Source organism: Durio zibethinus, chromosome 21 (genome assembly GCF_047325235.1).
Source record: "Durio zibethinus cultivar Kanyao isolate XHJ-2024 chromosome 21, ASM4732523v1, whole genome shotgun sequence".
Classification (NCBI taxonomy): domain Eukaryota; kingdom Viridiplantae; phylum Streptophyta; class Magnoliopsida; order Malvales; family Malvaceae; genus Durio; species Durio zibethinus.
In genome coordinates, this window is record NC_143182.1 from 19,864,551 (window position 1) to 19,879,012 (window position 14,462).

Genomic DNA, 14,462 nt, shown 5'->3' on the forward strand with positions numbered 1-14,462 from the left:
TTTATTAAACAAAAATTTATTAATTACCATCATTATTTTCGTCTAATTATTGGTTTACTTAGATAAAAATTAATACTTAAGGATTCAATTTAAAAAAATAAATATTTAAATATTTAATTAAATAAAAAATACAAATCTTATTATATTTTTATTAATAATTTTTTATACTTAAGCCAACAATATTCTATACCATTCAAGATAATAATTAAAAAAAAATTGGTGCGAGGTGCTAATTAGACTTTGTTGGGCCAAATTGTTTGACAATTATCGAATCAAGGTGCCGCAGCTTTGGCAACCAAAACCGGCGTGATTTAAGTAAAAAAATTGACTCCAATCATGTCACAGGACGTCTCATTTCAATCCAAGCGTGGTCTAAATAAATCTCATATTCTCTTCATGGGTTTTGATTTTTCAACTGACGAATAAAATTTTTCAAAACAATAAGGTTTTTAAATAGTTTTCAGACTTTAAGGACATGGGAAGGAACACGATAGACAATAGGAATGTGTGTCGAACATTCATTCACGTCCAAAAGACGTGGCAAAAACTATAAACGTGGACCCCAATTTCTAACATGTTTCTTAATACTGTAATAAAAAATTATTTTCTTATACCGTAGCTCCTGGTTTTTGGGAGAGTAAAACTGGCGACTGGTTTTTGGTTTTTCTTGTTAGGGATAATGGAAGAAGATTGGATTACTAAAAAAAAAAAAAAAAAGTTCTAAAATTCTAATCTTATAATAGTTATTAATAATAATAAATAGACCAAATTATATAAGAAATATATGTACCCTATCAAAATATAATATTTAATCATTATATTATAATTCATATAAATTAAATTCTTATATTATTTTGATTTGATAATTTTAATTTAATCGTTAACTCCTTCAAATTTTGTCATTAAAAATGTTTATTGATTTGGTGATTGTAAAAGTTAATTTTGTTGATATGACATCGATTTTATTGACATGATAATTTAGATAAATAAAATTAATTATTAAATTATAAAAATGATTTATGTACTCATTCGAATTTATATTTTAGTTTATCTAATTAATTCATAAAAATCCATTCACGTATAGGTTGAATTTGATGATATTAATTCAATTATCAATAAAAATTTTATTTTAAAAAAATATATATTTTAACATTTTTAAAACAATAATATTTCAAATATTTTAAAATTTTTTATTTTTTAAAATATTAAATTTGATATTATAAACATTTAATTTTATCTAAAATAATTTGATCATGTTCAGTTGCGATTTAAGCTTGGATAAATCAATTTCGAACGATTTGAATGTTTCAATTTCGTATTAAATAATCAAATTCGTTTTTTACATTGATTAAGACCCAATTTAATTCAATTTTAGGTTAATAGGGTTTGAAGGCTCAATATGGGGCAAGAGTATTTTTTAAAGTCCAAATCAACCCATCATGTAGCCCAATATACAGCCCAAACATAGCCCAATTAAAGACCTATTATGGCTCAATTACAGCCCAAGTATGGCCCATTGAACGACCCAAGCAATGCCCATGTTAACAAGCCGAAAAAACAAGAAAAGGAGAGGGCCCATCCTAAAGGTTGTGTGGGAAAAAAAAAAGAGGGAAGTCTGGGAGCTAATAAAAAAAACAAAAGAAAGAGGGAAGAAAAAAAAGAAAAAGCTACCGACTTTGGGAAGGTTATAGGAAAAGGAAGCTCTTTTATTCCTTGTCTAGTTTGTTTTCATGCATGTGATAGTGGTCATACTTTCCATATAAGGTTTAGGAGGATAAAGCAACTTTCTTATATTCCATATAGGATTTACGGTAGGAAAGAAGTTTGGATGTTTTTCATATAGATTTGCATGCTTTCCATCTAGACAAAGAGTGTTAAAGACGCAAGCTTGCTAAATAAAAATGGGGTGGGTCTTTTTAAAAAAAACCCTTTTAAGGCAGCTTACTGAGCTGAATTTCTTTGGAGAAGGGCTCGGTTTCATCTTATTCCACATGAGAGCTTCAAGCTCCGTTCTTGGTTGGTGTTTGATGGCTATTATGTTAAAAAGATGGGTTTTTTTTCTTTTCATTTAAGGAAACCTAAGCTTCCCAAATTATAAGAAATAAATAAGGGTTTCTAAAGGTTAAAGCTTTAAAAATCTGTTTTCCATACACAAGCTTCGGAACTGTCTTACCTCACTGTACATAAAAGATTCTTTCTTTACCATCATGGAAGCTTAGTGCATTGGTTGCGTTTGTATTTCCTGGGTTTAAGGCTAAAAGGAGGATTTTTTAAAAGCAATCTGAGGCTCTTTAAAACAGGGGAAGGGAGTGGGCTGTGTCTAGAAGATTGACGTATCTCCTTTTCACGTCTACCGGTTTGAAGCTTCGTCCTGTTTCGTGTGTGCTTTTTTTTTTATTTCTTTCTTCCTTCTATGTGTGGTCTGTGTGTGGAAGCTTAAAGCTTCAACCTTGTTTCTAGTTTTCTTTCTCCAATAGATGGGCTGTTGGGGACATGGCTTGTATTACGTGCGGTTCATGTGGAAACTTATTCATGTCTGTTGTTTCTTTTCTCTGTTGGCTGTTTGTGGGAAGGAAGAGCTACCTCCCTCGTAGGGATTTTGTTTCTCTGTTTCACGCCCAGACTAGCAGCCCCATGGCTGACCAGTTTGGGGTCTTTAGCTTACTTTTTCTTGTTTTTTTTGTAGTTATTTCAGCCTTTAGTCCTCTATAATGTAACTACATGTCCATGTAAAATATACATGAAAATATAAATAATTATCATTTCAAAATATCGTTCATTCAATCTTTGAGACGTTCTTGGGCACTTTTCTACTTATTTTTTACATAAACATTTTACTTTTAAAAATAAATAAACATTTTACCTTTAAAAATACTCTTTTTCACATAATTAATTTAGCATCTTCAATACTCATTTTGAACTTTTTTTGTACAATAATTTGTAAGGATTTTTCGTATACAGGTATAGTTCTATTAATCTTTGGAAAATATGCAATAAAACTTGATTTTTTTTATTTCTGATTTTGAAATAATAATAATGATAAATGATAAGGCTCAAAGTAAAAAATCAATGGTCGACTTGCTCCTGACCTTCAAATCCCATCAAGAATTCCAAATCCAATTAGATAAATCCAAAACCCAATCAAAAATTCGAAGGCTGAAAACAATTCAAAAGCCAAATTTTAAATTCAAAAAATTAAAATTTAAAATCAGATTAATAAATTCTAATGTTATTAAATATTGATGGATTTGATTTAATATGAAATAGATAAAATGTCATTGCAGATTGTAAGAGCTAAAACGAAAATTCCACATATTAAGATCCAAGTCAGCTACTAGTCCCATATCTATGCCCTTCAAACCACCTCAATGGACAAAAATACCATGAGAAAAAAGTTTCCTACTGCATAAATAAAACTCTGCTGGAACTGGTAATTTTAGCTGCAAGCTGCTTCAACTGCAAGTTTCTTAGAAGTCCCAGGACACAAGCCCTTATCGAAGTTCTCTTCTGTTACTTCTATGGCACACTCGTTTTTACCTAGGCAGACCTACCGGGCAGAGTACATTAGGAAAAGAAAATTAGTTTTGTGGTGATGCTACAATCTTAACCAGGAACATAACAAAAAAATATAACTGAAATTAAGGTGAATCTTTACCTTTTTTACCACCGATGTTGAATTAGGATCATGGCAGTCCCCCTTGCTGTAAGACCCACACCTTCCTGTAGGATTTCCAAAGCTAGCGAATTTCACATTAGAGATGGAAGTATTTTTGGGGCACTTTAGATGGACAGTTGGTTTTGGTTTGTACGCCATTGGGTCCTCAGCAATGAGAGAACATAGGCCTGATATTTTGCGTTTTGAGAATGTAATTTTTGTTGGATCTCCACCTTTCTCCTCGAAGATCACCAAAATGTTTCCGGATGGCTTGAACCAAGAGCGTGGAACATGGTACCTGGTCAAGAAGAAACACACATTTTTAATCAAGGAAATTATATTACTATGAAGTCTTATGAGTTCATGTGTAACAGTATCTTAATTATCTTCTGGTTTGGCTTACCATCTTTGTGTTGGTTCTCCGCAACCAGTAAGGCATTTTTCTTGGAAAAATTTTCCTCTGTAATCACATTCCTGTACGCACTCCTGGTGTTTAGAAGTTTTTACCGGCCAGTATCTTCCAATCTCTTCTCCATTTAACCAGACTAGACCTTTTCCCATATGAATCATATCCAGACCAACTGGTTCATCCCCTGATGGTGGATCCACAACAACCTGCGATAGCTCAAGTGCTTATAAATTTTTTTAACGTTGGTAGATTAAACAATAAAACATATTTATCCTGAAGTAAATTTGAAAAGGAAATAAGGGTCTTTTCTGAATCTCTACCTTGTACCATGTCAGAGGTTGATTTTTGGGTGGTTCTGAAGTTGACACCCAATTTACGCGATTCAATCTGTCTGGCTTGTGTATTCTCAAGTGTTCTCCTTTCAATCCAATCTGCATATAGCATAACAAAGGCAGAAAAGGCTTTCAGAATTTTAAAGGCTATAACTATTTGTGAATATTTCATTCTTCAACTTAAAATTTAGCACTATGGAGACTTCGACTATCAAATAAAGCTGGATATGAGAGAAATTATTACGGCCCTAACTCAATAAAGTGAAAACCTTGTAGGTCCAGCTGGACATGGACAAATCTATTGTTCCATTATTGAGCCCCTGGATCTTGACACTTGTTAGTCCGGCTCCTGCCCATTCATAGAATCCTCCTGCACTCTGAAACCAGGAATACTTCGACTTTAAAAGGCAGATCATCAGAGATCAAAAAACACAAAGGTCACGAGTAACCAGTTAAAATTATACTATAAGGAAAGAGGCCAATCCTTTATGATGCCAGCTAGGCCGCTATATTTCCATGTTATTAAAAAATACTTGAAAAAATTGAAGAACCATATATAAGTAAAATATCTAGGATAACCTTAACAATCAATAAAAATGATTCTAAAATTTGAAAGCAGTAGGCATCAAGGGAACAAAGCTTGGAGTGTGAGTGAAAACCAACATTGCTGCAATGGAACTCAAAACAAATATTTGAATCCTTAAACAAACATGCAAGCAAGAATGTGTTTTACATGTTAGAAATAAAGAAGAATAACCAACCGGTAGGCCCATAGTCATGCTTAAAAGTGCAATTTCATTCTTGCCTGCCTTGAGAGAAATTGGATTCTCAAATTTGAAGGATGCATTCGAGCCATTTCCAAAAGCACTGCCTGTAAAATGTCAGCAAAAATTTTGAAATTTATGACTACTAGGTCCTATTGAACAAGCCATGAATTTTAAATTAAATTGTTTATCCTGATCAAGAAAATTGGGAAGTGCAAAATTCGACTGTCAGGGTGATGACACTGTAACAATGAATTAGCCTAGAGAAATTGTAACATGAAGAGAAGTGATAGTATATAAGATGAAAATTGCATATCGACATGCCTATCAACAATTTATGCACATTGTATATAAGATATTAGTTCAAAACAAATAACATAAAAGTCAAAAGGACATTTGGAAAACTAATTAATAATAACCTTGAAGTTCCTGATTCACAAAAGCATGAAGCGCATGACCCTTTGACTCAATAAGAAGGACTGGACGGCTTCCATTCTTCCGAAATTCTTCATTTTCACCAACAATTATACTGCAATTCAAGGATACTCATTCTATTTAGCTGGCAGGCTGTATTTGAATATCACAGAACCCAGATAATACTAATTAAAGGCATATGCACTCCATAGCCAGGTTGAGTTTTGATCATGTTAGCATACCCGAGCTTGGTGCAATGAGACAAACTCAATATCTTAGATACAAACTTCCCATTGAAACAATGCTTCTATATTATAGATAAAGAAACTTTGTTTTCTCAAATGGAAGAAGGTTTTCAAGTTCATGAAACAGATAACACAGGCAACAAGATTTTAATTGGGAAAAGAATTACACAAATTAGCATAGTACTAATATACCATATGCTTCAATTGGACTCAGAGATAGCAGCACAAATTTAACAGCAAAAAGGAAGGGGAAAAAAGCTTACTATAACTATAAGCTTAGAAAGACTAGACATCCTAATTTGCACTCTAGTTTTATCAATCCTTGTTCAGCATATAACACCCATAATTATTATAATAAGACATTGCACCCCTGCAATATCAGCATGATTCCTTGTTTAAAAAAAAAAAAAGCAGTATCTTTCGGGTGGTTATAACCTCTGTATCTTGTAGAAACATAGAACAACTATCAAGCATAATATAAAATGATAATCAGGTGACGGGAGAAAAACTGAGCAATTCATAAATCTATGAACATCAAAGTTTCATATCATTAATCCATAGATGGTGGAACAACATGAGATGCTTCTATTTTACTAAAATGCATGCCCTTTGCGCCTATTAGTCAATCCTTGATTCATCCCAAACCCTATAAACTCTGAAAGACAAAAGCTTAACCAGTTGCACAGAGAAATACAAACCTTTTTGTATACCAGAGGTAGTCGGTAGCATGTTTAGTGGTATTTATATGATCCACAAGACCATTTCTAGTGAAGTCAGCTACTCCCCAAATTCCAGCATTCTCCTCAAATATATCCCACTTAAGAGTCTTCAAGCCTTTACATTGTGATGCCACCGATGGCTGCAACTTCTCGGGTACCATTTTAACTACAGAGGTCTGGGAACCTACCTGTTGACATTAGGCAATGGATGAAATGTTCAAGCACTGACATGTGGAAATGAAAAAAAGAAATAAATAAATAAAAGATAAAAATTTACCTTGGCCGTGTTAAACAGAACATTCTTACAGTCAGGAAGAATGCTGACTGACCATGCAGGCAGGTGAAATGACACATTCCGGAACACTACATTCATGTCAGTTTTATTATCCACGTTAGAAAGAAAGGCAGCACATACTCCTGAACCATCATCATAAACATCAGCCTGCAATGAAGTGGTTGTTCAGCTAATGACGGTCAATCAAAAGAAATTGAGTCATTACTAAAAACAGTAAGTTTTATATATCTGCAAAAATGCCAAATTTTACAGTAACATGGAAATAATAAAAACTAAAAGAGTAAACAAGTGACTCAAATAAATATCCAAGTAAATATCTTAATCACAAGGCCTAATGTCACAATCCACACTAACTTGTGAAGTATTGTCTGCTTTGACTTGACCTCACGATTTTATCCCACAAAAAGCATCTTATAAGTTAAAGGAGTGTGACCCCTTATATGTTATAAGTACACAGCCGATGTGGGATTCATGGCTTCTTTCTAGGACCATGACACCTAATCTAGGTAAACTCAATATGTGGATAAAAGAGGGAAAGCTTACCTCTTGGGAAGGACCTAGTGATAAAGTAGTTGGTTTACTCCTTAGCAATGCATGCTCTGTTAACTTTATAGCTCTATGGAGTTCCTTTAGGTGTCCCCATTTTGGAAACCTAGGCAACCCTGAAAGAGAATCCACCAAATACTCAAACACTCTCCCTGAGAATACACTTATTGACAGATATCATCAGAACAGCTTACCATACTCATCAATAGGAGCATCATAATCGTAACTTGTTGTAACGAAAGGTCCACCCGATGTTCGACCAAAGTTGGTCCCACCATGATACTATACCACAGATAAAATGGTAATGATGATGCTAAGGAACAAGAATGACCAAGTAAACACATTAAGTTAACTACATTTGTTCAAAAAGATTTCTGAGACACTAAGATTGACTAGCACACCATGTAGTAATTTTGTACACTTCCGCCTTTCTGAAAAAACCGAGCAACAGAAAAAGCAATATCTTCAGCTGGCCTGTGAGGATCTCTTGCCCCAAATGTCTTAAACCTGGAAAGGCAAAAATACTGATTTGAGCAAAACTAAACAGAAACCATATGATCATAAAGCTTCCTACATATAAAGTGATTTGTTTCTGGATGCTTCAAAAGATGGAAACCTTACATTTGGACAAAAGAACAAAAGAACATTTTACGTGCAAGACTACCCAACACACGTCCAAACTTGCAATTACACAATTGCAACAATAGGTAAACTAGAATATTACCATCCAGGCCAATTCTCAGTCCAAATTTTGGGCTTCTTGGGAGAATTAGGTGTGAATTGATCACAGTAAAAGGAGTTGCAAGTATCTATCTGCAAAATAGAAGAAACACAGAAGCCTATGGTTTAAGCTGAATGATAAATAAATCAATTTTTTTTATTACGTAAATAAATAAAAGCAATGGACTCTGAAATCTCCCTTTATCACAAACAGCCATTACACAATTAACTTTTTTTTTTAAACGAAAACCCTTAAGCAAGAAGCATAAATGTTTTTAAAACAGACAATATATGTGTCCAACAAAGAATGTTACACTGAATTTTAACAATCCTGAAAATCAACCCAACATAACCATAGTTTAGCTGCTAATCATTAGTACGCAGGAATATAATGCATGCATTAAGATGCAGCAGCTACCTCAGATTCCTAATATATTGACTGACATAGGTTAGCAGGATGGTTTCGGGGAACGTTTTATCTTTTTAATATTATTAGATGCTAGGACCGTGGTACATGAGTTCTTCATTTCATGAAAACATGAAAACAATATTTAACTATGTAATATGTGTACAGGTAGGGAACAGAAAATGACAAGAAGAAAAGAGAAAGCAAGACATTTGCTTATAAAATGTTATTGAAAATTGCTAGACAAGAGTGATCACTAAGTGTTATTCATGGGAGGAAATCGTTAAAATTATAAAAGCAAATTGTATTTGGCTTCTTAATGTAAGAATGTAGATCTGAAAGGAAGAAAACTATCATAGCCCAAAATAGTATTTGACATCTTGCCCTTTCCCATTCAAAATAATTATGAAACTGATAGAAATCTCAACTATACAACCCATGCAAGTTGGATGAAATTCAGACATGCAATGGCGCCTTGTCTGGACACAAAATACCACTTAAGTAGAAAGGAAATTTTATTTCGAACATAGATATGCCCAGCAATATATTATGGCACTTAATGGTTAGCCAACTAAGTATCTACGTGTGCAGAGAATGAACATAGCTAAGATGAAAATGATTGTTAGATGTATGGTCATACAAGAAAAGATAAACTAAAAAGGAGTAGATCTAGAAAAAGACAAGCAGTGCCAATCGAAGACAAAATAAGAGAACAGTTTTAAGGCAGTTAGGACCTTCCACTAATGCTCTTATAAGATGTAACTTAGTAGAGAATGTCCAAGTCAAAAGGGAATAGTGAAGAAAATCTCACCACAGGGTCAGGAGCATCCTCTTGCCAGCACATTACCCAAGGTACTCCAATATTCTGAGAAACTGCCATTTTTGCAGCCCATTGGGAATAACGCTTTGCCCCTTCTCCATAGAATTTTTCGTAATATGTTCCATATTCATTTTCAACCTGCAGTTAGAGGAAGATGTTTAATGTACTGTAAAAGCAATTGCTAAGAGGGGAAGGGGAGCACATCATTTGATTGAATAAATTCAAAGGCAAAAAAAACAAAAATGCTTTAACCAAGAAGGGAAATAGAAAAGGAGAAAAAAATAAGCATAAACTAACACAGCTTCTTCTTCCTATGGTAAAAACTGCTGATGTTTCATCCTTTTCAATGTATTCAGACGGCATGACTAGCAAGTTGACTGCTACCTAGTATTGTTTTCAGTAATAACTCATGAAATTTCACTTAAATACTTCACACACCTATTCAAGAAAAACATATATAACGTATGATGTAAATCAGCTCAATTTCTTCAGAAAGTGGATATCCTCCTAACTAAGGCAGTGATTAACAAGCATCTCACTCAATCGATCAAGAAACAAATATATTCTAAGTAAACTAGTCATAACTGAGATAGTTAGATTCTAAAACTCACGTGTATGATCCAACAACGAATTTTGAACCAGATACATGTGAATGGTGATTAAAGATGTATTGGAAAGTAATAAACAGAAAAGGAACGGAGGGGGCTAGAGCACACTTTAATGCACCGCTCAGATCAGTTTGTTCCAAAAAGGAAAACTTCTGCAAAGGCAACTTCCAAGTTTAGTTTTGTACTTGCCTGGGCTAGGATGATTGGACCTCCTTGCGATGCAAAAAGCTTCTCTTTCTTCATGAGGTTTACTATCAATGTCATGAACTTTTGCATGTGATACTGAACCACAACAACAAACCAACTCAATAAGTTAGCACTTGATAACAATTAAAGCACAAATTTTAACAGCTAACAATGAAAGCAAAGATAACTACTAGGGCCACTATTCCCTAAACTGAGACACCAACAGTTCCAATTTCTTACCTTGAAGGGCTCACTATCAGTTCGAAACACAGTTCCAGGGACATAGTGCAACCAGACAGGTACTCCCCTGTATTATACACATTTTAGATAATCCATATAAGGAACCAATAGCTCCTAGATGTTTTAATATTATCAAATATTTATAAATGTTTAATTCAGTGACTTCATGCATTAAAATGCTAACTTTTTTAAATCTATGATAAAAAAAAAAAATACACACCCATAATGCCATTCAGCTGCTACAAAGGGACCAATTCGAAGAATCATATACATCCCAGCTTGCTGAACAAGCTTTACAAACTTGACCAGATCGTATCGTCCTTCAAAATTGTACTGCAAATCAACATTAAATGGTCAGAAACTTTGAGCTTAATCATCAAAAAAATATATCACATTTTGAAAAATGTTCGTCCCACAAACCATAGCAGCAGATTGAAGAACTCACTTTTCCTGGAGAAAGCTCATGGCCATTCCAAAACACGTAAGATTCAATTGCATCAACCCCTCCTTCCTTTGCTTTTTGAATGAGCCCTGGCCACATCTGCCACATTACAGTTGAAGATTGAGCTTATGAAAAATCCAGAATGTATGTTCGAAAGAAAACAGTTAAAATGGAGAAACAAGCAATTAGTGAGTTGCTTAAACTATGAAAGAAGCAAAATTCGATGAAGAAAGTTGGTTTGGAAAATCATTGCGGCCCTAAAGAAATTGTGACATCAATTACATGACTTTGGAATTGAAGCATATATAGTAGCACGTAAACTGAATGGATAAAAGTGACTGACCCCAGGAACGCTGCGGGGGTAATGAATGGCAGCGGAAATGATTAGCTTGTGTTGGCCATCAATGATGAGAGAGCGGCCGTCATAAGTTACATTGCCAGCAGAACAAGTGTTGAACAAAAGAGTAAAGAAACAAAACAAGAGAAAATGGAAGAAGAGCTTCATTTTTTTCTTGGATATTTTAGAGTTGAGCTTTGATTTCAGTATTTTGGTTTTTATAGTAAACAAAAGACTGATGAGATGAGAGACTGAGAGTCCTGAATTCATTTGCATTGCTGACAAAATCCTTCCAACAAATTAATTCAAATCCTATCCAATCTTGATTTTCACTTGACAAGAAAATTTGTTGAAATCATTTTATCCTACCAGCAACTTTGTTGACCAAATCCTTTTAGTTTTTACTCAACAAACACCCTTTCTCTCTTTTAATAAAAAACCAACTTCATTTTTTTTTTTAATTTATGATTGATTTGTGTATTCCTCCACTAAAAATTGAAGGAAAATTCAGTTTTAATGTTTGTAGATGGCAGTAACGTGAACATGATAATATCATCCGTAAAATATTATTTATATAGACTATGACATTTGAATTTTTATTAAAAAAAAAAAAACAAAGTTACATATTGGTATGAAATAATTCATGCATTAAGTTACATGGCATTGCAAACCATTAATTTCAATCATAAAACTTATAAAAGAAAATGTTGCAATGCTCTTTATTTGTTGTTTAAAGTTTCACTCATAGAGTGACAGCAAAGCTCTTTCATATCAAGAGCTATTGTCATCTGTATTGTTTGATACAGACGTAGGTCACAATTCTATTAATGCAAACATATTTAACATATAAACTGAAGATTTTCTTTCATCAAAGAAAATTTTATTTATATTTTTTAAAAAAAGGGATTACAATGATTAAAAAAATTGAAGATATTAATATTTCCTTAAATTTATTGGAATACATAAAATTGTCAAAAGATTAAAGAAAATCGAAGAAGTAATCAATTGATGATTTGAATGTAGAATACATTTCAAAACAATTACTTGCTTTTAAATATCTCATGTATTAATCTCTAATATATATCAATCTCTCATGTTTTCCTTTTATATAGATTTTACTAATATAAGTTAAGAATATCACCATTTCCAAGCTATTAGCTCAAGAATTGGGTTTGGCGAATGTAGTTTTTTTTTATTATTATTAATTTTAACCCAGTAAAAATAGGATTTTCTCAATCTCATCCTCATCAATTTCTTCACCGTCTTGGCCTTTTGCTTCGTCAACATTAACGTGGCTTCAAATAATTCATCTTTAGCCAAATTATCAAAAAGAGATGGAAATTTATTTTTTTTTTGAAAATAAACTTATTGTATAAATAGAGTATAAATTAACTTCCTAACGCAATAGTTTGTAATAATTAATAGACAAAAGAAAAAAATACTTCTTCAAAAAATATTGAATGAAAGACAAAAAAGAAAAACATTAAATATAGAGTGTTTTGCACAAAACAACTGATAAGGAAATTTGCATGCATAAATATAATGAAAAAGCTAATACTCATATAAATATATGCTAAATGCAAAAAAAAAAAAAAGAAAAAACCAACATCTTTCCCTCTTGTAAAGTCCATGGCCCCTTTCAAAACTCCTTCAAATCTCCTTTTTAACTTTTGCAAGGCACCCTAATCCTCAACGCAATTTCGTTGTCGGATTTATTAATGTTAGTCAAATTTTTATTTAAAAAAAATAGTTTTTCATTTAATACATTATTTTTGTTTTTTAAAGGTAGTAGATTTTTAAGTTTTGTCCAGTATTTATTTTTTGTTTTGATAAATTTAAGTAGGTTAATTTATTTCGAACTTAATAAATTTATGAAAAATTATTTTCTTACAACTTCTCCGCTGTTTCAAACCAAACAACCAAGAGAAAAGTATACTCTGATTGTCATTTTTGCCACTTTAATCAAACGTTCGTTAGAATTATTCTCATTAACTTTTTTTTTTTTAAATAGCATGTTAGCCTTTGCATCTAGCCACTTTTATGGATTGCGAAATTGTTGAAGAATTGCTTTTAAAAACTTTAAGAGATTGCAGAATTGTTGAAGAATCAAACTACAACTTAATTATTTGAAATGATAATGTTTGTAACATAAAGTAAATTTTGCATTTTTTATAAAATTATAAGTACAGGAGAAGTTATAATCATAATTACGTATTACATAATCACTAAATAATCAACCAATAAATTAAAATATAATTAAATAAATTTACATAAAATCGAACAAAATTCACATACAACTTGAACCTACGACTTTAGGGTTTTAAGATCTCATTTTTCTTTCAATCACAAAACCAAGGTTTCATTGGCAAAATTTTGTATATTTATTATTTTAAAATTATCAGGTTAACTTATCTTAACATTAACCTTAGAATCAATCAATCTTTCTAAGAATTAATTTATTATTATATAGCGGTCATATAGTTCTTTTTCCCAATTAATTTGTCATAGCTAACTTTTGTAATAAAAAAGTTTTAACTCCAACCTCTATTATTTTAAATATTTTAATTAATTAAATTTTACAAAATATATATTCAAAAATTACTCCATTCTAAGTTTTTAAATTATATTTTTTTCAGGTATTTCTCAATAATAAATATACAAGAATAATATATCAAAATTTAAATTACTAAAAAAAATCAAAATATAACAAGTTTCTTGAAATGAATAGCATTCAAAAAAAAATTATACCTTCGGACTATCAATGAGAAGTGTTCAAATTAAACTAGACCAAGCTTAATAAAACCTTAAAATCTAGGCCCAAATTTGGCCCACCCGTTTACAATAAGTTTGTTATTAAAATATTAAAAACTATATTAATATTTTTGTATTTTTATAAAATTTAATTAAATATTTTATTTATTAATATAATCATATTCTAAGATGGACCTGAATCTAAAAAATCATGTTCAAGATGCCACCAAATGCGGGCTAAATCTGTCCTCGACCATCACACAGTAATTGAATCGCTTCAACTTTGTGTCTGGGCACAAATTCACAAAGGTATTGTTAAGTCATCAATTAGTGAATAAGATTCTGTAAATGAATCAAACTGCCTTGGGGGTACATACAAAAGCATACCGCAAGTTTTGAACTATAGATTTTGCAAATGGTCAAAACTTCTAGCATTTGTTCACATTTTTCACACTTTACATATGTTTTTAGCTTCTCCTTACGTGGAGTTCCTGGCTGATTTACTTTGTCTAACCAAAAATAAAGGCTTGATAAAACTCAATTGGTTCACGCAATCATAATCAAGTGATGGTG

The 14,462-nt window shown here is 32.1% G+C and overlaps 1 protein-coding gene across 2 annotated transcripts; it reads right to left on the reverse strand.

The window, feature by feature from the left end:
* Positions 1-3,202: 3,202 nt before the first annotated feature.
* Positions 3,203-11,499, reverse strand: LOC111305742 (beta-galactosidase 10-like). Of its 2 annotated transcripts, none has more exons than XR_016331510.1 (19): positions 11,145-11,499; positions 10,805-10,900; positions 10,580-10,692; positions 10,360-10,426; positions 10,123-10,215; positions 9,317-9,463; positions 8,104-8,192; positions 7,781-7,886; positions 7,574-7,661; positions 7,377-7,495; positions 6,816-6,980; positions 6,518-6,726; positions 5,580-5,689; positions 5,158-5,267; positions 4,650-4,773; positions 4,385-4,495; positions 4,059-4,270; positions 3,656-3,953; positions 3,203-3,547 (listed from the first exon to the last, which is right to left on the reverse strand). XR_016331510.1 is itself a non-coding variant. In XM_022903506.2 (19 exons), exons 2-19 carry the CDS (start codon positions 10,898-10,900, stop codon positions 3,437-3,439), a joined length of 2,352 nt encoding a protein of 783 aa, XP_022759241.2. In that variant the 5' UTR covers positions 11,145-11,267; the 3' UTR covers positions 3,204-3,436. The 2 variants fall into 2 exon arrangements, 1 of the variants encoding a protein (XP_022759241.2); XM_022903506.2 differs by having other exon boundaries at positions 3,204-3,547; positions 4,666-4,773; positions 11,145-11,267.
* Between the last annotated feature and the right edge of the window lie 2,963 nt (positions 11,500-14,462).